The 23653-nt window shown below is 37.9% G+C and overlaps 1 protein-coding gene across 7 annotated transcripts in view; it reads left to right on the top strand.

Moving 5' to 3' along the window:
* LOC107845340 (ion channel DMI1) overlaps positions 1-23653 on the top strand; it is a 66390-nt gene that overhangs the window by 28655 nt on the left and 14082 nt on the right. For 3 of the 7 annotated variants that reach the window (XM_016689607.2, XM_016689609.2, XM_047398091.1), the window contains exon 8: positions 7918-8016. The exons of 2 other annotated variants lie outside the window; for them this stretch is intronic. In XM_016689607.2, coding sequence (XP_016545093.2) covers positions 7918-8016 — 99 coding nt within the window. Of the gene's footprint in view, positions 1-7917; positions 8017-8270; positions 8364-23653 lie in introns of all 7 variants that reach the window. 2 more of the 7 variants (XM_016689606.2, XM_047398090.1) reach the window with 1 other exon arrangement.

The raw sequence follows: 23653 nt of genomic DNA, 5'->3' as shown, positions 1-23653 counted from the left end.
AATCCGGCTTTTCACAGCAGAACAAAGAACATTGACATCCGTTATCATTTCATTCGTGACCTGACAACAAAAGCTGATATAGAGTTGAAGTTTTGCGGTACAAGGGATCAAATTGCAGATGTCTTCACCAAGGCACTCCCATAAGCCAAGCATGATCATTTCCGGCAGAAACTTGGAGTTTGTAATTTTGAATCAAGGGGGAGTGTCAAATATTGATTCAAAGGTCGTAAGTGCTTCCTAGTTAGTTGGCAGAGTAACACGTTTATTAGGAGTCCTAGTTTAGTTAAAGTATATCTCTATTAGTTGCTAATAATTTGGTTAGTGGATAATTAGTCATTGAGTTAGTGGGTATTTTTTTTATCAAGTGGTTAGGTTTTTTCTAATTCCTATTTAAAGAGTCCTATGTAGCTTAGTTTAGTTGAATGAATGAAAAATACGTGTGAAGTTCTCTGCAACTATATTCTTCCTCTTATACATTGCTCCTCTTTTCTTCAATTCCCCAACAGTGGAGAATTAGTTGCTGAAAAACCAGTATTGTACCGGAACTACTTGCCGGATAAGTTGACCGGAAAACGTCGCCGAACATAATCGAAAAATATTTCTCTTGCCGGAAATGTAATTTTGAATTTGGAATATTTCTCTTGCTGGAAACTTCAACACTTAAATTTTTTTGAAATTGAAAGAAACCCCAAGAAGTAAACTACTCGCCGGATAAGTTGATTGGAAAACGTCGCCTATTCCTAGAGCACTCTGCAGATACCACAAGATGTGAAAACTCGCATATGAGAATTTTGGGGATCATGCATGAACTTTCTCTCCTAGCTAACTGAATAAGCTATGTCTAGTCTAGTGTGAGAGAATAAATGAGTCCTTTAATCAACTTGTGGTATCTCTCTTATCAGCTGACCAACAAAACCGTTGTTTGTAACTTATGATTGCCTCTGGTAGGCGATTCTGCTAGCTTGGGCGTGTTGTGGTTTTGAATTCTGTGGCTTGTGTTCTAATAGTAACCACAGGAAGCAACATGTCAATACCAGTTTCTTTCAAGATCTAGATATACTTCCTTTTAAATATTCCTTTGTTTGATTAGCAACCTCAATTCCAAGAACTACTGAAATTTTCCTAGATCTTTGATCTCAAATTCTTGTGCCAACTTTCCATGATGTTGGAGGATTTTCTGGGAACTGGCGAATTGGCCATGGTTGTGCAAGGAGAGGTGAACTGGTGAAGGTTGAATTGGGTACTGAGAGGTTGAGTGGTGGAATTTTTGCATTTGATATCTCAAAAATCTCTCTCTAGTCTTTACACAACAGTAAAAAGATAAAAAATGCTTTGTGGGTAGGGGGGACGTGGGGGATGGAGGAGAATAGGCAAGGGTAAAAAGTAAGAAATGAAAAAGGAATAAAACAAGCTTAACCATAAATGAAAAAAAATAAAAGTAAAGTAAATTGACTCGTATCAAACAGTGATTGGTGCATGATTATTCCCGTTGTTAAAATTGGGATTGGTTGCGAAAGGATTTAAATTGTAATAATACCATTTCAAAATTGTTTCGGGGTGTCATAGGATCCCTGCGAAGTTCAAGTATTTTCTGTAAAAATGGGAGAAGTCCAGGGAATAACATGTTATTATCCCTTTAATCAATGAGGACATGAGTACACACAGTATTACATATATAGATATTCAACTTAGTCCAAGTAACTATCTCACGGATACAACTCTTGGACATATTTGTTCTTATTGTATAAGTAGCTTTTCAGGAACATGTTGATGCTAAACTGTTGCCCATTATATTATTAAATTTTATAGAGTTTCTAGCATGAGGTTCTTGACAATGAAGCTTAAATTATTTTTGCTCTAGTGATGTTTGCTGGTTGCTTTATCATAGTTTTGTCTATTCTGGTAAAGTATGAAACTCGTAAGATATGGCAAAAACGAAGAGGAAATGGAGCCCTTTTTCGGATGGTAAAATAGAGCACTCTTCTTGCATAAATATTAGGATGGTAAAATGGGCAGCCCGGTGCACTAAAGCTGCCGCTATGCGCGGTGTCCGGGGAAGGGCCCCACCACAAGGGTGTATTTGTATGCAGCCTTACCTTGCCAGAGGCTGCTTCCAAGGCTTGAACCCATGACCTGTTAGGCTAATTTGCGCGGACTCTATGCTAGATTTTCCAAAAATACACTACTTTTGGGGACTCCGACCGGTACCCGATGACATTTTCGAAGAGTCCAAGCAACAACCCTATCAATATAGTCTTGGAGATTATATCTGCTAAATCTGTTCTGATATTGCTGACCCCTTTAAGTGAAAATAAGATAGTGGAACTTTTGTTGGCAAAAAATTTGCAAAGATTATCCGGAGGAACCTGTTTCGTACCTGATAATTTTTGTTAGTGACGATATTTTTTTAAGTTATTTTTACTAATGTTGGTTATTCTTGCTTTTAGCATCAAATTAATTTCCAATACTCTAATTCCCTTTTTTGAACTTAAGGCATTTATCTTGTGAGAGAGAAAGCGATAATGGTAAATGTCACGATCCAAAAAAAAATCAGCGTTGTGATGGCACCTACCTGATACAAAATCAACCAACAAATGGCACAAAACAGCCCACAACATGACACAAAACAGTCCACTCACGAGATGACCAAACAACACAAAAAACGGAAACAAGAAGACAAGCACAAACACACGATTTGCAATATATTTAAAGGATAGATAAATAGCCAAATGAAGGTATAAATCCTAAGAACCCTAAGATATATCAAATCTAAGGACCCTTAACACCTACACACGACAATCACCTAACTCCTACGTAGACACAAGAGGAATGTTACCTCCTCTAGCACCACCGTTTCAAGCCAAGTTGCAACTCAAGTGATTCCACACTTGAATTAGCCCTCATTTCAGTGTTGTGTCTTTTCCAAGCCCTACAACTAAGGTGTTACACTCTCAAAGAGAGAACTTTCAATGTTTCAGATATTTATCATTCATAAACTAAGTGAAAATAACCCTAACATGTTCTATTTATTCTATTACAAGACAAGACAAAATGATGACAATGTGCTGCCATGGAGTGCATTTGGACAAAGGGAAGTGACCAAAATGCTCTTAATGAAGGTGTCCAAAGCCGTGAGCTCGGCATTGCTCCATCAAGTGCCCAAAATGGTCTCTACATGTAGGCTCTTGTGTCCTCGAGGCGACCATAGCTTTAGTCTTTATGTGTTGGCCTCCAAGGACGTCATCAAAAGCTATGAGGGTCGTTTGACACGTATCACTACCCCAACCCACCATTGTAGGTAATCCAAACTCACAAATACACGTTCGTTCAAAGTATAGGCAAATAACAGAATGACACAATGACATTCCAATAATAACTTAAGTCGATAATTTAGTTTAGGATCCCCTTTCTACATTCAGTTATTTATTGAGCCTGGTGTGGAATCACCATCATTAAGGAAACTGAATAGTATACTCCGAAAACATTCCAAAACTCAATTGTCACGAATAAAATAGAGGCTTTAGTACAAAATGTCATAACTGAACAATATGAAACTGTATGACAAAATAAAGAAGACAAAAAGAATGATAAAGGAAACCGAGGTCTCCGAAGGTAGGAGCTCACCACGACTTCAGATCAACCGAATACCAAATAAATTCAAGGTATGCGCCTGTCCACTCGTGCGGTTCTGCATCCTTTTGATTCAGAAAGTAGGGGTGAGTACAACCACTAGTGCTCAGTAGGCATCATAGGCCAGCTGAGCTTAAGCGAGAACTATATCGAATAAAGAAAATTAAAATATCCTTGCACGCAGAAAAGTCCCAGCAGTTCAATATCAATAATCACTAAAGATTACCTTAATAAACAGTAATAATCAAAGAATATGCAATTGCAATACTTACCGGTATACATCCACTTCAGTCGTGTGTTGCAAGATGGGACCTATGGGGAACTCAGGTCCATATATTCTGCTCGGAATCTTACGACGAACAAAATCACACATAAGTATCATATCTCTTCATCCGGAATATGCATTGGACCAAATTACTCAAAAGTATCGTATCTCCCCGTCTATAATATACACTAGTTTTATGTGTCCCGTGCTTAGCCCGGGCCAAAACTTAAAATAAAGTAATAATATATGATTTTATCAAATAAATATAATTAGTGTCACATTTTCAACGACATAATTAGTATAATGTTATTGTAGGTTAATCATATCTTGTGATAAATTTGCATAATTATTAGTCATATAATTGAGTATTTAAAGGAAAAAAACTATTTGTGGCAAAGTAATTAGTTTAGTAAGAAAATTAGCAAATATCAAAAGAGAAGCATGTGATTCGATATTATACAAACTAACACAATCATAACAACGTATTCAATGAAATCTCACCAGTAGGTTGTGGAGAGAGTAAAGTAGCACACACCATAACACTGCTCTCATAAAGGTAAAAAAGAGGTTGTTTCTTGAGGAGACTCAGGCTGTTTCATAAAAAATATTTTTCTATTCTTTTTTTTATCAACTCCTTAATTATAACTTTTCACAGAACATGTTCATCATCACAAGGTAAGCAAAAATTCTTTTACTATCTAATAAGAGGGAAAGACAAGAAAAGCAGGCAATAGAGTGTCAACATGCTTGCTTATACTGTCTACTTTAGTTGCTTGCTCCGTGATTTTACTATATTATCCTTAATTAATTGTTATAAGTTATTTATTCATTAAAAAACTAATAATATTTAATAAAAAAATAAAATAGATATTTATGTTATGTCTGCTTCAATCGTAATTTTACTAAATATTACCTCTAATTAATTCTTTACAAAATTGCACCTTACCCAAAAAAAAAAAAAAGATGATTGCACAACACACCAATTTAAGAGGTGAGGAGTGAAAAAGAAAATGAAAATGAAAATGTGCTAGTTGAAAAGTCAACAACAACAAGAAAATGAAAATGTGCTAGTTGAAAAGTCAACAACAACATCTTCATTGTACATTTGTAAGATACGAAACTCTTAACTTTATGTGAGCCTTTTGATTAAATCTGTGAGGACGAAGAAAATGGGTATCCTTGCTAATATATAATAAAAATAAGACCAAATCAATAGGTGTTTTATTTTCTTTCAAAAATTAATTTTCTCTCAGTGGTACCACTCAGGGATCCATGAGATGAATGAATATGCATGCTTAATGATATGATGTATCCGAATACTATAGACTAAGTTACTCGGACTCTTAACTTTCGTTGCCGCACCTGTGTCGACACGACATGGGTGTGGGTATGGGATCCGTACCCGATCTGGTCAATCGATTTTGGGTACTTTGACCAAAATCTACTGGGAAAGTCCAATAGATTTAAGAAATTTTCTAATCAAAGCAAAAGCTAGAACTTCTATGTTATTGCTTTTCTTTTATCTCCTTTCAGGATTTTTTTCTTGAACAATATTTTGTCCTCAAGTTTTCCACATAATATCTCATAATTTTGTTTTGTAATTCTATTTTTAGATATTTAAATTATTTTTTACCGAATCTCCGCGCCCGTATCCATCTCTAGATCCGCATCCCCGAATTTTTAAATTGAGACCGTGAAGGATCCGACGTCTAGATCCGTACCTATATCGGACATCCGCACCCGAGTCCGAGCAACTTAGACTATAGATATGTATAAAATCCCAAGATATCAATCAACTCATGAACACGTGCTACAAGCTTCAATATCAAGCTAGTAATCCCAATTCATATCACTATTACGATATAAGCCCCAATTCGGGCGTCACAATAACAATGCATCTCAATTTCAACAATTAGTCACTAATTCTCCCAACCTATAACTTGCTTTACATGATAAGTCTCCAACCAAGCAAAGTCTGAAGAAAGTTAAGCCATAATCTACCTCGAAGCCGAACAAACACGCCATTAACCACCGCAAACGAGTATTTCCTTTAGAAACAACCTGTATTCACTTCCAATCTATCAAGAATAAGTTCTACATGTTAGTAAGAGTCCATTGAAACTCATAATGCTATACTTCTATTCAGGTCCAAAATGTCAACTCGAAAGTCAATTCGGGGCTCACAAGAAAAAAAAATTAGAATTTTATCTGAAAATCACGTTACCCATAACTAAGGAAACTCAAATGTGAAATGTCATTGAAAACGAAGTTAAAATCATCCTTCAAATCATCAAAATGCGGTTTCTTAACTTTTAGCTCAAAACCCCCAATTTCTATGTTCATACGCGGTTTATAACTAGAAATTATTTAATAATTCGGTAAATTTATGCCAAAATCAGTTTTCACTGTCAAGGATCTTAAGATCCAAAAATCAACGAAAATCCATCACAAATTGATCCTCAAACCCAAAACTAGTGATCCACTAGATGGGAATACACTAGGTATGATGTTGTTATTGAGATTTTAAATCTCAACTTTACAAATCAAAATCATGAAAAACGTAATGGATATTCTTGGAAACTGAGCAAAATGAAGGTAGAATCTCATATCCCATGTGTATAAGAGAAAAACGCATCGAGAATTACCTCAATCGGAGCTTCCTAGGTCCCTAAATGTTGAAAATATCAAAAATTCGTGATCTATCCGATTCAGTCACTGTCTGGTGAAGTTCTTTATTCGTGTTCGCAGGACATCCACCGCTTTGGCGAAGAACAAATTTTGGTGTTGATTGGTCAAGGAAAAATTGCTTCTTCACGTTTGCGGTATACCCAGCCATCACGTTCCCAAAGAACAACCCTTCACACCAGAAAACTAGAAAACTAGCAACTGCTGTCCGCACTAACATGATCATATCTCCCTCCCTCATACGGGATCAAAATCCGTAGATTCTTTTTGCGTTGGTTTTGAAATTTCGATACGGATCTAATGGTGCCATCCAAACACCAAAAATATCCATGACGAAGAACTCCGAACTCCAAACAAGTACCCAAAATTCATCCGAGACCTCTTGGACACAAACCAATAGTGCAAATTACTTGTAAAACACATTCTAGACGATGGAATCTTTAAGACACCCAAATGAAGTCATCTTAACCAGATGTTTTACCAAAGTCAACTCTTAACGTAGAAATTTCTAAAGTTCAAACAACCGCTCAAAACTCATCCGATAGCCTTGGAACTGAATCAAACCTCTAACTAGACTAATACCCTCCAGACGTAGTGCAATCTCCGAAACTTGAAAATTACCTTTCTAACCTCGAACGTTGACTTTGGTCAACTCTTAAGTTGCCAACTTCAAAATCCAAAAACTTTTCCAAAACTCATCTGAATGCCTTGAAACTCGAACCAATAGTCCTACTAACCCAAAATCACGTTCCAAAATTGATGGCGCTGGCAGCATTCCGAGACAAGCTCAACTTCTGTGGATGTTGACTAAAGTCAACCATATCAACTTTCTAATCCAAAATGAAAAACTCACATATTTCTCAACCAACTGCCTCGGTAACAATAACACCCATCTCCGCAGATCACTAATACTATAAAACAACTGCTAAAAAGGATAAAACAGTCAAACTGCAGAAAAACCGAAAAAATAACCATGAGGATTGTTACAGTAAATCATTAGTTCTATTCTCCATCACTGGTAGGCAATATAATTGATAGTTCTTTATATATTTAGTTAAAGAAAAAAATGAAGTGGAATATCACCATTACTTGTATATATGGTTTCTCTCTTCATAGTTCGGTATTTCTGATCCTTGTTTGGTGATGTTTCTGATCCTTGTTTTCTTGAGCCGAGGGTATACTGGAAACAACCTCTCTACCTCTGAGGTAGAGGCAAGGTTTGCCTACACTCTACCCTTCCCACAACCCACTTTGTGGGACTACACTGGGTACGTTGTTGTTGTTTGGTGATATTTTGACTAATGCATGGTTGAGATTGGTGATGTTGCTTATTGCAGGTAAATAAAGGCCTATTCCCTAGGATAACTGATCCTCCAAAATATCCAGAAAGAATCTTATTCTGTGGCTGGAGACGTGATATTGATGATATGATTATGGTACCTACATCTACATCACCTATTTCTCCTGTCAATCTCTGTGTGTGTGTGAATATGTGAGTAACAAGGTCTAAAAGGGTAGAACCTGTTCCACAGATAGCAGGAGTTTAGGTCAAGTAACATGTTCTTCCATCATCAAATGGTGGGGGAAAAGGTTTTCTAAGAGTATACAACCCTTCATTTATCTGATTGACATTGATTCCACATCTGAACTATATCTTGGAGTAGAGTCTAAGTACTCTGCACTGTTACAGGTTTGTAATAGATTCTCAAGGTTTTCCAGAGCTTCAGAAGGAATTTGGGGGAGGGGAGGGGCTGTGTGGAATACTTCAGTCCCTGGAATCATGGTATAATGACTTGAGGAGTTATGTTTTTCACATACTAGTTATACAGTAGTTATGATGCAGCTGTTAGTAATGAAGGGATTGTTATGGGTGATTAATAATCAAGAGATCGTTATACATCAATTGGATTCTCATGAATTGCAATCTTGTTTTATCTGTAAATGGTTTAATAACTGCTTTGCATGCATTCTTGTTTCACATTCTATCCCACATAAAATAATACATAGATTCTCGCATAATTGAATGTGAGCATTATTTAATACCTCCAATCAAACACTACATTTGTTTTATAGCAATTAATTTTCCTGTACGACCAACCAAATAATTCTATTATCTTACGCGATATTTTATGTTGTGATTAATTATTCCAATACCATCAACAAAGGGCCCCTTAATATGTTTGAACTTGTGTCTGTCTTCATTTTAAATTGACTTCATTTGGTAAGGTAATCAATGATGTTAGAATGTTCCATATTGGTCGGGGATGAACTTTTTTTCTTTTTTTCGGAGTAAAGAGGATGGACTATTATCGGCTAATGTGCTTGGTAAACCCTCACCATATGAGTTTGCTTTTGAGGTTTGAGTGAGGCCCAATGTCATTTTTATTAACATTGTACCAGATCCGCTCCTCCCTCCTCCCCTTCTTGGTTCAACCAATTTTGGGTCCCTATGATGTATTGGTTATGCTACAGATGTAAAAGACTTGGGATACAATTTGTACTGTTAGAATATGAGTAGAAATAGGAATAGTATATAAAATCTTACTCCAAAGGATTATAATGTAGTGTCTATAAATAGAGTCTTGATGTAATTATGTAAACACACAATTTCAATAATATCTTTTCTCCATTTTTTCTCACATGGTATCAGAGAATTGATGAGAAACTTCAGAAAAGAAAACTTAGTCACTGTGTGTCAATTTTCGATGACTGTTTTGTGGGTTGTGTGCAAAATACACCACCACTAAGAGGATCGGAAAGTTCAGGCGACAAAAATCCGACCAAAACCGTCGGAAAAATACCAGCCGCGTGCCCCTACGCGGCTGTCGGAATTCTGTAATTCCGGCGAGATCCGTGTCACGCACTGACGCGTGAGCCCATCTTCGGTCGAATGTATGAGTTCCTTTTTTTGTTGGGGTCGTTGATCTATTTCGACTCCGACCAGTTACTCTTTTTCAGATTCCGCTAAGTCTTTTTAGATTTCGATCGCCGGAACCTAATTCTGGCGACTTCTCATTTTTGCGACGAATTTTCAGTCATCTAGATTTTGTTTCTTGGTGTTTTCAAGTCAAAATTCGCAAGATGTCTTTTGGGAATGATATTTTTGGCTCCAAAATTACTAAAATTGGAAGTTCAAGTCCTATAATCACTTTCAAACCTTTAATGGGAGGTGCAAATTATTTATCTCGGGCTTTCCTCGCTTGAGTTGTGTCGAAGATCACTTAATGATCTATTGCGGAAGATAGGAAAGACAAAGAACAATGGGAGAAAGTCTGACGCTTAATTATGTAGTGGTGATCTATTGATTCCAAGTTGATGCCTTTGTTTCGCCCATTCTTGACGTGTTATTTAGTTTGGGAAATGGCTCGCGCTTTATACGCTAATGACATATCTCGTTTTTATGATGTGATATTTCGAATGACCAACTAGAAGAAACAAGAATCTGATGTGTCTACTTAATTGGGACAAGTACAAGCAGTCATAGAAGAATTTGATACATTGATGCCCGTCACTGCGGATGTGGAAAAGCAACAAGAGCTCAGATAGATTTTGTTTTAAGTTCTTACACTTGCTGGACTTTCTACTGACCATGATGCAATACGTGATCAGATTTTCGCTAGTCCTACGATTCCTACAATTGATGAGTTATTCTCTCGTCGGCTTCGCCTTGCCGCACCTCCCAGTCATAAAGTAATTTCATCACCCACTGTTGGCTCCTCTATTCTTACATCTCAAACCATAGAAAAACGGACATATCAACAACATACCCGGTGTATTCCCACCTAGTGTATTCTCACCTAGTGGGGTCTGGGGAGGGTAGAGTATATGCAGACCATCATACCACTACCTCAGGAGAAGTAGAGAGGTTGTTTCCGATAGGCCCTGGCTTAGAACCAATAACCATATAGAAACAAAACGTAAATGCATATAAACTTGTACAGGCAAAATAAACTACCGCTAGCCACAAGATAATACTAGTGCCACAAGATAGTACTAAAACTATATATTCGAAGCCATAGACAACACACAACCCACAAACAAGAAACTTCAGACACAAATAAGGAACGCCCCCTACTGCGACTGGCGCCCTCTCACCCCTAACCCTCTACCCTAATCCGCATCTTCCATACCATCCTATCAAGGGTCATGTTCTCTGTAAGTTGTAACTGCTCCATATCATGCCTAATCACCCCCCTCCAATATTTCTTCGGCCTACCTCTACCCAGCCTAAAATCATTCATAGCCAGTGTCTCACATCTCCACACTGGAGCATCAGAACCCTTTGATATAGGATCTACACCTATAAACCGAAAATACAACTAAAGAAGAGGAGATGGAGATGACAACGACGACACAAGATGAAACAAGACACGGATTTGGGAATCAAAACACAATCAAATGCATAAAATAGAAAGGATAGTAGTGAGACATAAACCTTTACAAAATGTAGGAACCAAAGTATGTATCAAACACCAAAACCCTCTGCAATCCACAAAGGCAACACCACACTCTTAGGTTGACACAAAAGGGATTCAAACACCTCAAGCACCAACCTTTCTAAGCCAAATCGTCAACTCTTGATTCCATACTCAAGTTAACCCTAGTTACGGTTTTCCACTCTTGGGGAGAAGAAAGAAAGTCTACAATATGAGTTCACTCAATATTCATCAATAAGCTAATGACAAATAGAAGCCTACTTGTCTATTTATAGTTATTACAATCAAAGACTAAAATACCCTTAATGAAGGGGGCTCCTATGGAGTGTAAAAGAAAGGCTTCAAAAGACCACAATGCCCTTAATGTGAAGGCAAGGGGCGGCTTTGGAATGCATGGACCCTTCTTCTCTTTTCAATTTGTACCAAGACTTTGAAATTGTTCAAAAGGTCTTCACCCACTTGTAATCCCGAGCTTGGTCCTTTGAGGGAGATCTTGTACTCTTTGCTCTCGTATCATCCTCTCCATCTTGAAAGGAATTTGTCTACAAATTCACACCTTGCAAAACCAAATAGAGGGCAAACAAGCACACAATCCTCATGGTATGAGGGTTAGCGTTAGTACCACAAATATCATCAAGCCAAGGTTGTTCACACTTGAAATACATCCATGGGTCCTTTGGGTGTGACATGAAAAGCTTAGCATAAATAGCACAAAGGAAGAGACTAGGACAAGCATCAAAAGGTAATACACATTAGCCAAAACTATCCCTCTCATACCCAAAGGTGCACCGGGATCAAATGGTAGAAGTAGCCAAGGACATAAGCCGAGGCTACTCTTTTCTTTTACTAGAATGCCATCCCCACAATCACACACGACATTTTTCTTCAAAAGAAGACTAACATTCCAGATTAAGGAGTTACGACCTAGATGTATTCCTTCAACAAGATATATGCCATTATTCACAACATTTTCATGCACATGATCTTTATGAACAAAACTAGTAATGTTCAAAAAGTCATGTTCCTTATCAAGATAAACTCTATAGATGCTATCACTAACTTTAGACTCTACAAGCACACTATGCACATGATCAAGTAGTGACTGACATTTATAAGGGAATTGATCATCATACACATCAAGAGTACTACCAAGAAAAGATTCATGCTCTTCTTCACTAGACAAACCCGCAACTACATTTAATTGGCTACTACTAGCCACATCACAACATTTTAAGCTTAAAGGAGTGTAGAAGATAGCAATGTTACCTTGATTTGTATGATGGCAATCCACTTGCTTCCTTTGAAGGCTCTATCACGAGGGAAGATGTCAAGACTCTTTCTTCACCACCCTCCCCAAACTTGGGAACTTCGGTATTGTACGGAAATTGGTAAGGTGGCGGTCTAGGATTGGTTGCACTTTTTGAAAGGTTCTTATTTTTTCCAACTTTGAAATTTTAGTTCAATTTTTGGTTCTTGAAGTGGTATAACCGCCCTTGGAGATGAAAACAAGAAGATTGGAGCCCTTTTCACCTTTCAAAAAGGTTTGACTTGTTTTACACCTTTTGGGCAAAACACCTTTTTGAGGGGTTGGAGGACTTTTCCTCTTTTGTACACCTAGGAACGTGGTCTTTCTCTCTTTTGGAAACTAGACTTTTGGTAGATCTTTTTGTCCCCCTTCCCTTTTGGTAGGTCTTTGGGACTAGTTTCAAGACAAACACAAAGACTTCCCTTCCTTCTCTTGATTTTTGGATCAAACAACACTATTGAAGAGCCTTCTTGCAACTAGACATGAAGATTGGTCTAGAACAACAAGAACCTTCAATAGAAGTTTGAAGCCCAAACCTCACGTTGAACCTCCAAGAATCAACACCACCTTTCTAAATTTAAAACCCACAAAACAATATCAACAACACAAGTTCAAACCAACACGTTCAAGTTTTCGGATCCACAACAACAACACCAACAACGTTCAAGCTCTTGAACCCCAACAATAATACCACAACAGATTTTCAAGCTCAACTTGGATCTAGACTCAAGAGTGTTAGTGAAGACAAAAAGCTAACACAAGAAACACTCAAAACAAGTAAAAAACACCTAGATCTAGACTTAAACTTTCGGCGAAGACAACAACAAGAAGAACACACTTCTCGGCCAAGAACACCAAACTCAAGAACACTTTTTTTTTCAACTAACCAATCCCAAGATTTATCTTGTGGGAACAAAATCAGCCTTAGCTCTGATACCAAATGATACAAACCAGCCAACAAACGATACAAAATCAGCCAACAACACACGATAACAAGATGGAACACAAAGCTACGGAAACAAGACAAGCCGAGAACACAAGATAACAAACAAGCAATACATAAAGATGGATAAATAACTTGACATAAGAGTATACAAATCCTAAGAACCTAAGGGTGTATCAAACCCAAAGACCCTTAAAACTCATACAAACAACACCAAGCTCTTACGTGAACCTCAAGGGAACCGGAATCCCCAAACAACCCACGTTTCTAAACGGGTAACCAACTCCAAACGATTCCACGCTCGGTCACAAGTGAATCCACACTTGCAAGACACTCTCAAAGATTTTATCTCTCAAAATAATATCAAAGTTGTGGACAAATGACCTAATAACATCTATTTATAGTCCTAAACTTATTACATAGTAAATAACCAAAAGGCCCTTAATGAAAGCCACAAGAGGGGCGGCTTTGGGGTGTAGACTTGGGCGCCTTTGAAGTGTTTTGAAAGCCTTCTTGACACTTCAAAGCTTGTTCTCTTGGTTGGGCAGCCCCCAAGCTCGAGTCTTTATGTATTGGTCTCCAATCATGTCCTCGAAAGCTAGGATGCCCCTTTGACTCATATCATACAAACAATACAAAACCAGCCAACAACACACGATAACAAGATGGAACACAAAGCTACAGAAACAAGACAAACCGAGAACACAAGATAAACCGAGAACACAAGATAACAAACAAGCAATACGTAAAGATAGATAAATAACTTGACATAAAAGTATACAAATCCTAAGAACCTAAGGGTGCATCAAACCCAAAGACCCCTAAAACTCATACAAACAACACCAAGCTCTTACGTGAACCTCAAGGGAACCGAAATCCCCAAGCAACCCACGTTTCTAAACGGGTAACCAACCCCAAACGATTCCACGCTTGGCCACAAGTGAACCCACACTTACTAGACACTCTCAAAGAGTTTATATCTCAAAATAATATCAACGTTGTGGACAAATGACCTAATAGCATCTATTTATAGTCCTAAACTTACTACATAGTAAATGACCAAAAGGCCCTTAATGAAAGCCACAAGAGGGGCGGCCTTGGGGGGCCTTGGAGTGTTTTGAAAGCCTTCTTGACACTTCAAAGCTTGTTCTCTTGTTTGGGTAGCCCCCAAACTTGAGTCTTTACGTATTGGTCTCCAATTATGTCCTCGAAAGCTAGGATGCCCCTTTGACTCGTATCATTTACTCCATTTTGTTGTGGAGTATACAGGTAGTAAGTTGATGAATCCCTGCTTCATCACATAAAATGTTGAATTGTGGAGAAGTGTATTCCTTTACATTATCTGTTCGTATGGACTGAATTTTACAATCAACTTTATTTTCTACCTTTGCTTTGAACTTTTGAAAGACATTAACAGCCTCTGACTTATGCTTGAGAAAGTAAATCCAGCACATGCGAGTTAAATCATCAACAAAAATGATATAGTAAAGACTACCTTTTAGTGAGGGAGTCCTTTGAGGTCCTGCTATAAGTATGAATTAGTTGCAATTTCTTTGAGGCTCTCCAAGTTGTCTTTGGAAATGGAAGTCTGCTTTGTTTCCCATATTAACACGCTAGGCAATTTGAAAAATTCACTTCTAAAACAGGCAAGTCCTCGACTATTTCTGCTTTTTGCATTTTAAGCGACCCTTGATAGTGATAATGTCCGAGTCTTTTGTGCAATACTTTTGCAACATTTTCTTTGACTGAAAAAACCACATGCTCCTCCTCAAATGGATCTAGTGAGAAACTTTTACCTCTCATTTTTACTTTAAACATTTCTTGATCTGATGCATCCGTGATCAACAATGTTTATCTTCAAAATTTAATTTGATGTAGGTTTCCATAAATTGACCAACACTAAGCAAGTTCTGATCTATTTCAGGTACATAAAGCACTTTAGAAATTATTTTTATACCGAGTGACTTGGAATAACAACCTTTCTTTTTCCTTTTGCAGGAATATATCCACCGTTACCTATTCTGACTTTAGTAATGGTTGTAGGCTTCAATTCCTCGAAGAGATCCTTGTCATGTGATTAATACATCCACTATCAATCAGCCCATACTCGCTTGCTTGATGATTTACTTAAAAAACATGACGATTTACTTGAAAAACATGTAGCAACAAAGAGTTGATCTTCCTCCTCTCCATCAACAATCCGAACATGTGCTTCTTGTTGCCGATTGTTTTTCTTGCAAATGACAGCTTCATGCCCAAGTTGATTGCATTTACTAAACTTAGCATCAGGCCTTCTCCAACACTTGTATGGTGGATGACCTTTCTTGTTACAATGCTTACATGGAGGAAAACTTCTCTGTGTTTCCAGTTTTTGCTTTGGCTGTGCTTGCTGGAGCGCTTTCACCATTCTTGTTCTTCTTATTTTTGCCTTCATCTTGAGGCTTGGCAAACAATGCTCCCTCGGTATTTCCTTCCTATCTCATGACCTTTTGTTGTTCTTGTGCCTGCAAAGTATTCAACAACTCTGCCAAGGTGATCTTGAATAGATCCTTGGTGTTTTCCAAAGTAGTTATGGTTGCTTCAAATCATTCCGGCATAGTTACTAGAATTTTTTCAACAATACGAGAATCATTAAACACGGAACCAAGCAATCTTACCCTATTTGCTATGTTCAGGAGCCTTTCAGAGTAATCTTTTATGTTTTAGGTTGCTTTCATCTTCTGCATCTTGAAATCTCTTATAAGATTCAAAGCTTGCATACCTCTGATTCACTTATCCCCTTCTTATTTTGACTTAAGATAATACCATATGTCTTTGGTTGACTTTAGAGACACAATTCGAGTGAAAATTGAAGAAGATACTGCTGAAAATAGACAAGCTTTTGCCTTTGATTTTTTGGTTTTCCTGTCTTTATGGTTCTTGATCTGGGCCATAGTTGGATTGTTAGGCAACGGAGGAATTTCATAATCCCCTTCAACTGCCTCCCACATATCCATGACTTCTAGCTAAGTGTCCATCCTTACACCCCAAATCTGATAGTTTTCACCATTAAAAACAGGTGGTGCCATTGTTGAAAAACTTGATTTTGCTTCCATACTTCATAAACTTGCCTTGTTTCAATTCTGACTTTGATGAAACACCCACAGATCCCTCAAGAAATAAGTGCTCTGATACCAATTGTAAGTTTCTAGAGAGTGAAGAACATAATAAACTGATTTTACTTGTTGATAAACAAGTCGAACATGAGTTTGATAAATTAACTGAGAGTTGTTGATGAAAGCAAAAACTACAGATTTATTAAGAATTCTGACTTATTTATAAATTACAATCTTAACTGAAAAGGTAACCAACTCCTAAGGATAAGGATAAGGATTAGATAGAAACTAATTAATAGTTGACTAATATTAACTTCTAATAGATAATATAGAATTCAGACTGCTGTAGCTCTTATGCATTTTTCTAACAATTGGCTTAAGGCTCGCCTTGTTGCCAAAGGATACACACAAATATTTGGGCTTGATTATAGTGACTTTCTCTTCCGTGGCTAAAATAGCATTTGTCCGTCTTTTCCTTATCAGTTGGACATTAAGAATGTTTTTCTACATGGTGATCTTGAGGAAGAAGTCTATATGGAGCAACCACCTAGTTTTGTTGATCAGGGGGAGTCTAGTAGCCTTGTATGTCGATTGCGCAGGTCACTCTATGGTCTGAAATAGTCCCCTTGAGCCTATTTTCGAATGTTTAGCACAATAATTCTACAGTGTGACATGATTTGGAGTGGAGCTGATCACTCAGTGTCTATCGACATGCTGAACCAAATTTGTGTATTTATTTGGTGGTTTATGTTGGCGATATCGTTATCACTGACAATGATCAAGATGGTATCACTAAGTTAAAGCAACATCTATCATTTTCAGACTAAAGACCTCGGCGGACAGAAATATTTTTTAGGTATTGAGGTTGTTCAGTCCAGCTCTGGTATTGTTTTTTCTCAATGTAAGTATGCCTTAGACATTCTTAAGGAGACAGGAATGATGAGATGTAGACCCATTGACAATTCTATGGATCCAAATGCTAAACTTCTTCAAGGATGGGGGAGCCACTCAGTGATCCTGAAAGGTATGGGCGGTTGGTTGGAAAGTTGAAATTATCTTACAGTGAATAGACCTGACATTCTTTTCTGTGAGTGTTGTAATTCAGTTTACGACTTCCCCTTGTGATAGTCATTGGGATGTAGTTATTCTTATTCTGCGATATATAAAGTCATCTCCAGGTGAAGGACTACTCTTCGAAGATCGAGGTCATGAGCATATCATTGGATATACAAATGCTGATTGGGCAGGATGACCCTTTGATAGACGCTCTACATCTGGATATTGTGTTTTAGTAGGAGGTAATTTGATGTCATGGAAGAGTAAAACAGAGTGAGGTTGCTCGATTAACACGGGTCAAAGAGGCATCTTAGCACTCGAGGATATGATGGAAGCCAAGGCATGAAGACTCGAGCTTGTGGGGGTTACCCAACCAAGGGAACAAGTCTTGAAGTGTCAAGAAGTCCTTCAAAACACTCTAAGGCCGTCCATATGCGCCCTACAAGGCTGCCCCATGTGAGGGGCTCATTAAGGGTCTTTTAGTCATTTTGTAATAAGTTAACCTAGCTTATAAATAGAACCTTATTAGGTCATTTATCCACAACTTTGATGATATATTTTGAGAGCTCTATAGAGTGTCTTGCAAGGTGGATTCCTTGTGACAAGTGTGGATATCACTTGTGTTGATAACAATCTTAGAAACAGTGGTTGCTTGGGATTCTAATTCCCTTGAGGTCCCGTAAGAGTGTAGGTGTTTATTATTACTTGTTATATGTGTTTTGGTGTTTGAAACACGCCTAAGTGCTTAGAACTTGTAGTAATTCATGTCACACTATCTATCCTTCTTGTTATTGTCATCTTGTTTTTCGTTTTGTCTTGTATTGTTGAACTGTGGGTTGTTTACTCTCTTATTGTAGTTCTTCATTTGTGTTGTTAATCATAGTTTTGGTTGGCTAGTTGGTGTGATAAACACCTTGTTACCTCGTGTTGTCTTGTAGTTTTTTGATACAAATCAGTCCACCAAGATGCCAAAACAGTCCACAAAACATGAGAACAACAAGCAACACAAAGGGATACAAGATGACAAACACAAAAACACACGGATTTGCAAAATAATGAAAGGATAGATAGTGAGACCAAGATTATTACAAGATTAAGAACCAAGTATATTTCAACATTAACCCATAATGAATGTAATAATCAAAACCACATTCTTACGGTGACCGCCAAGGTAATCGACTCACCTCAAGATCCACCGTTTCCAAGCAAAGAACAATATTGGCTTTTTCAAGCCCTATACTAAGGATGACTTTTCCAAGTCCTAACTAAGACTATACTAAGGTGGTCTACTCTCAAGAGAGAGAATTTCAAGTTTTTAATCTTTCATCTTTCATAAACTAAAGAGAAAAGACCTAATAAGAGACTATATATAGCCTAGCTTATTACATAGTATAATGGACCAAAATACCCTTAATGAAAGGGGAGGTAATGTGTTGTTTCTTTAACATGTGCAATCCCCAAAATACCCTTAATGAAGGGTGCTTCTTCAATGCTCCAAAACCATGGGGCCACGCTTCAAAACTTGTAATCTCGAATTGGCATCAAATGTAAGCCCCCACGCAATCTTCCACACACGGATTTGTTTAATGACATGCTCAAAACGGGTCCTATATGCATGTTCTCGTATCCTCGAGGTGACCAAGTCTTGAGCCTCTATGTGTTGGCCTCTAAAGATGTCATCCCCTTCTTGAAAAGGATTCGACCTCGAATCCAAACCTTGCAAAACCGAAGAGAGGACAAACAAATACAAACTCCTCATGGCATGAGGGTTAGGGTTAACACAACAAATCATCTCAACATGCCAAGGTTGGACATATTTGCAATATAACCAAGTATCCTTTGAATGAAATATTAAAAACTCAATGAAAGATGTACGAAGGATTTGGTTATGGGATTCAACAAGAGTGACTTTGCTTGTTATGTAGACCAAGCAACAATTTGGGTGCACCAATATCACCATTTCCATTTTGGCACCGGGGTCAAACGGGAAGAGTGGCCATAGACACGGGTCTAGACAACACTCCCCTTTCCCATGGTCTCCACCCAAACTAAATGACATACTCTCTACAGTAACATACATATCATCGAAAGAAAATAGAGAGTAGAGAAAAGTATCACTCAAGTCGACTTCTACTAAGGTGCCCTATGTGTGTACTCACTACTAGTTTCCCAATCATCACCATGAGTACTCTCAACAATAAAGTCACACAAAGTAGAAGAAGTAACTTCCAAGACTACACATTCCTTACCCTTAAGAGTACTCCCATCTTCCAAGAAGAGATTTTCATCTTTAGGAGGAATGTTGTCACACCATAGTAGGTTAACATATAGGCTATAGCCTCCAAGGTGAGCTATACCATCTTTTTCACCACTAGGCTCATTAGGAGTGTTTATATCATTTTCAAACAAGACATTATACCTAAAGAGTGCATGATCCAACCCACGGGCAGATTTGGAACAAGCAAGTTCCTTACTCTCTAAGAGATCAATATTAAGTTTCAAAGCGATTTCAAGCACAATGTTGTCCCAAGAATAGCTCTCGGGTTCACTCCCCTTTTGTTGACCAACCTTTTCAAATACTTCACTCACTTGAGTTGGATTAATCATATCACACATATACTTAAGTGGTGGACAATTTTCACAAATAGGTTGATCAACACCAATTACACAAGACGATGTACTTCCGTTCAACATATAGGCTTCAATACTAGGTGGACATAAATTGATCTTACAGGAAGAGTCAATTTGCTCATCCATGGGATCAACTAGTGTATCACACTCACAACATGTACATCATCAACAAAAGGCAAAGAATCATTAAACTCACAAGTAAGCTACTACTCACATTCAATGGGCTACTAGCCACACAATTATTATTCACATGCACAAAAGTGTAAGAGTTAGCTATTTTACCTTGAAGTTCTTGAGTCGACTCTCTTTTGCCGTGTTGTGAAGGACCTCTACAAGCTTGGGCAGCAACTTCACTTCGGCATTGCTCTCCTTCACTTGCCATGTCGGTACCTACACAAATGTCCTTAGAAATAGAAGGACAAACAATGTTAGCTCGGTTTGGTGGCAAGCCCCTCACTTTGCTCCACACCACCTCTCCTTTTTCCACTTTCGGATTACCACCTTGCACACCTTTACTCCTCTCAATATTTTCTCTTTCATAAGCATTAGGATTGGAGTAAGTATTCACTTCTCTTTGCGGCTCAGGCAACATGTATGTCACGAGGTGATTTCCCCATCGGTCTCTTACAATATTTGACCAATTTTGCATATTTGGAACTCTATGTTGTGCAAACCAATCGGCACCTAAGCATACATGACCGTATTTCAATGGAGGAATATCGCACCACACCTCCTCATGGTATTCAAATTGGGAGAAGACATCCTTGACCCTCTCGGTAACCTTAAACCCGTCCAAGAAGTATGGCACAAGTAAAGGCTCACGAAACAACCCCAAGTAGTCAACCATAGATGGAACGATGTAGTAGTACCTATCATTTAACACAACGAGGCAGCTCGGTATCCCACAAATGGTCACCTTTCCGAAGTGTACACTCCTTTTCGGATCAACATTGTAAAGCATACGAGTACCCCTCGGTTTTGGATATGCATACCCTCTTCTTCTCGTTGGACAACCTCCACTAGAGCTAGTATAACCATTCACACTATATCGACCTTGATAAGAAGTACTACAAGGTGGAGAATATGAATCTTCACACTCCTCACGTGTACTCTCATCATAGCTCTCATAAGCTTTGCGAACGAAAGGGTTATACCTAACACCAAATCTAGGTTCGGAGTGAGAAGTGTAAGACTCCTCACATGCCCCAACATCATCATAAGATCCATCACGAGGTCCTACATCATCTCCAAATTCATCATAAGCACTAGGCCCTTCATTCACCTCATTTTCCCCCTCAAAATCGTAAATCTCAAATCTGCCCAAGTTTTGATCATGGCTATTTTCATAGCCTCTGCAATCTCCCTCAACTTCGTAGCCATAAAACCCCTCACTACAATCATAGTCTCCCATGTTGTAGTCACAATAATCCCCGGCTATCGAAGACATGTTCCCCGTATATCACCTTTGTACCTACACAATGAACAAACAAGATTAGTAGTAAAAGCTCCTCACCAACACTCATATACACCCACCTTTGTGATTCTCACAATTGGAGCGGCGAATATTGTAAGTTGCTTATACTCTGGTAGTCAATAGGATGTCAATTCTACTTGGTGGCTAGAATGGATTCTTGTTTGATCGACTAAGACACAAAAATAAAATTTACTTACGAACTTGAAACAAAGAAAATACTACGACTTATAAACGAGAAAAGCACAAAATACAATGCTTTACACGAAAGAAAACATACTCAAAAACTAATCTACAATCTAGTAGGTATTTACTAGTTTGCTAATTAGTATGAGAACCAACAAAATGGAAACCAATAGAATCAAAAAAGTGAAACTAGGAATTTCAACGTTCTTGAGCTATTGATGACATGGCACTTGACTATTGGTTGATGGACAAAAAAAAATATTGTTGAAGTTGAAAAATTTAGTTCCACAATTTTGGTTGTTCAAATTTCACAAAGATGGGGGAAACTTCAATTTTGGTAGGTTAACAAACAAGACTTTTAAGACCTTTCCAAAATTCAAACCTTGACCAATTTTCACCTTTTTGGCAAGACAACCTTTTAGAGGTCTTGTCCCCCTTTCGTCTTTTGGTTTGTCTAGAAAAATGAACTTACTCCCTTTTGGTATGAAGACTTTTGGGAGGTCTTTTGTTCCTTTTCCCCTTTGGTAATGTCTTAAAAGTTGTTTCAAGACTTACAAGAACCCACAGTCTCTTCCCTTTGAATTTGGATCAAACAACAACCTTTTACAAGACTTCTTCAAGACAACACAAGAACCTCAACAACAACAACAACAAAACCGTCCACTCTTCCCACAACAACTTGCAATTTTTTTTTTTTTTTGCTCAAGAACTTGGGTTAGACTCAAGTAGTGTTAGAGAGAAAGAAACCAACACAAGAAACAACAAAGACAATCAAAACAACACCTAAATCTAGACACAAATTCGGCCAAAAAACAACAACACTTCGGCCAAGACACCAAACTCGTAGAATAACTTCTTTTTGTGAGATTTTCGACCTTGGACACCTCTTCTAATGTTAGGAAACAACGATCTAACACTAGAACACACAAAACACACAAAAATCACAAGAAAACTAGGCTTCAAATTTCGGCCTAAACATAAAAACGTGGACAGATTACTATTTTTGAGTTTTTCAGCTTTTCAACATTTTTTTTTAAATTCTTGAGTGAACAAACCCAAGATTGATCTCGTGGGAACGAAATCAATTATGGCTTTGATACCAAATGATACAAATCAGTCCACCAAGATGCCAAAACAGTCCACAAAACGTGAGAAGAACAAGCAACACAAAGGGATACAAGATGACAAACACAAAAACACACGGATTTACAAAATAATAAAAGGATAGATAGTGAGACCAAGATTATTAAAAGATTAAGAACCAAGTGTATTTTAACATCAACCCCTAATGAATGTAATAATCAAAACCACACTCTTCCGGTGACCGCGAAGGTAATCAACTCACCTTAAGATCCACCGTTTCCAAGCAAAGAACAATATTGGCTTTTCCAAGCCCTATACTAAGGATGACTTTTTCAAGTCCTAACTAAGACTATACTAAGGTGGTCTACTCTCAAGAGAGAGGATTTCAAGTTTTCAATCTTTCATCTTTCATAAACTAAAGAGAAAAGACCTAATAAGAGACTATATATAGCCTAGCTTATTACATAGTATAATGGACCAAAATACCCTTAATGAAAGGGGAGGTAATGTGTTGTTTCTTTAACATGTGCAATCCCCAAAATACCCTTAATGAAGGGTGTTTCTTCAATGCTCCAAAACCATGGGGTCACGCTTCAAAACTTGTAGTCTCGAATTGGCATCAAATGTAAGCCCACACGCAATCTTCCGCACACGGGTTTGTTTAATGACATGCTCAAAACGGGTCCTCCACGCATGTTCTTGTATCCTCGAGGTGACTAAGTCTTGAGCCTTTGTGTGTTGGCCTCTAAAGATGTCATCAAAAGATAAGCTAACCATTTGTCTCGTATCATTTTTGCCGAGACAAGCTCTAGTTTGTTGCTCGCTTTGTGTCTTATTTCTTGGACTGTTTTGTGCCGTTTTGGTGT

Source organism: Capsicum annuum, chromosome 10 (assembly GCF_002878395.1).
Source record: "Capsicum annuum cultivar UCD-10X-F1 chromosome 10, UCD10Xv1.1, whole genome shotgun sequence".
NCBI classification, from domain to species: Eukaryota; Viridiplantae; Streptophyta; class Magnoliopsida; order Solanales; family Solanaceae; genus Capsicum; species Capsicum annuum.
Note: the sequence above shows the minus strand (reverse complement) of the source record. Positions and strands in the feature narration are given on the sequence as shown.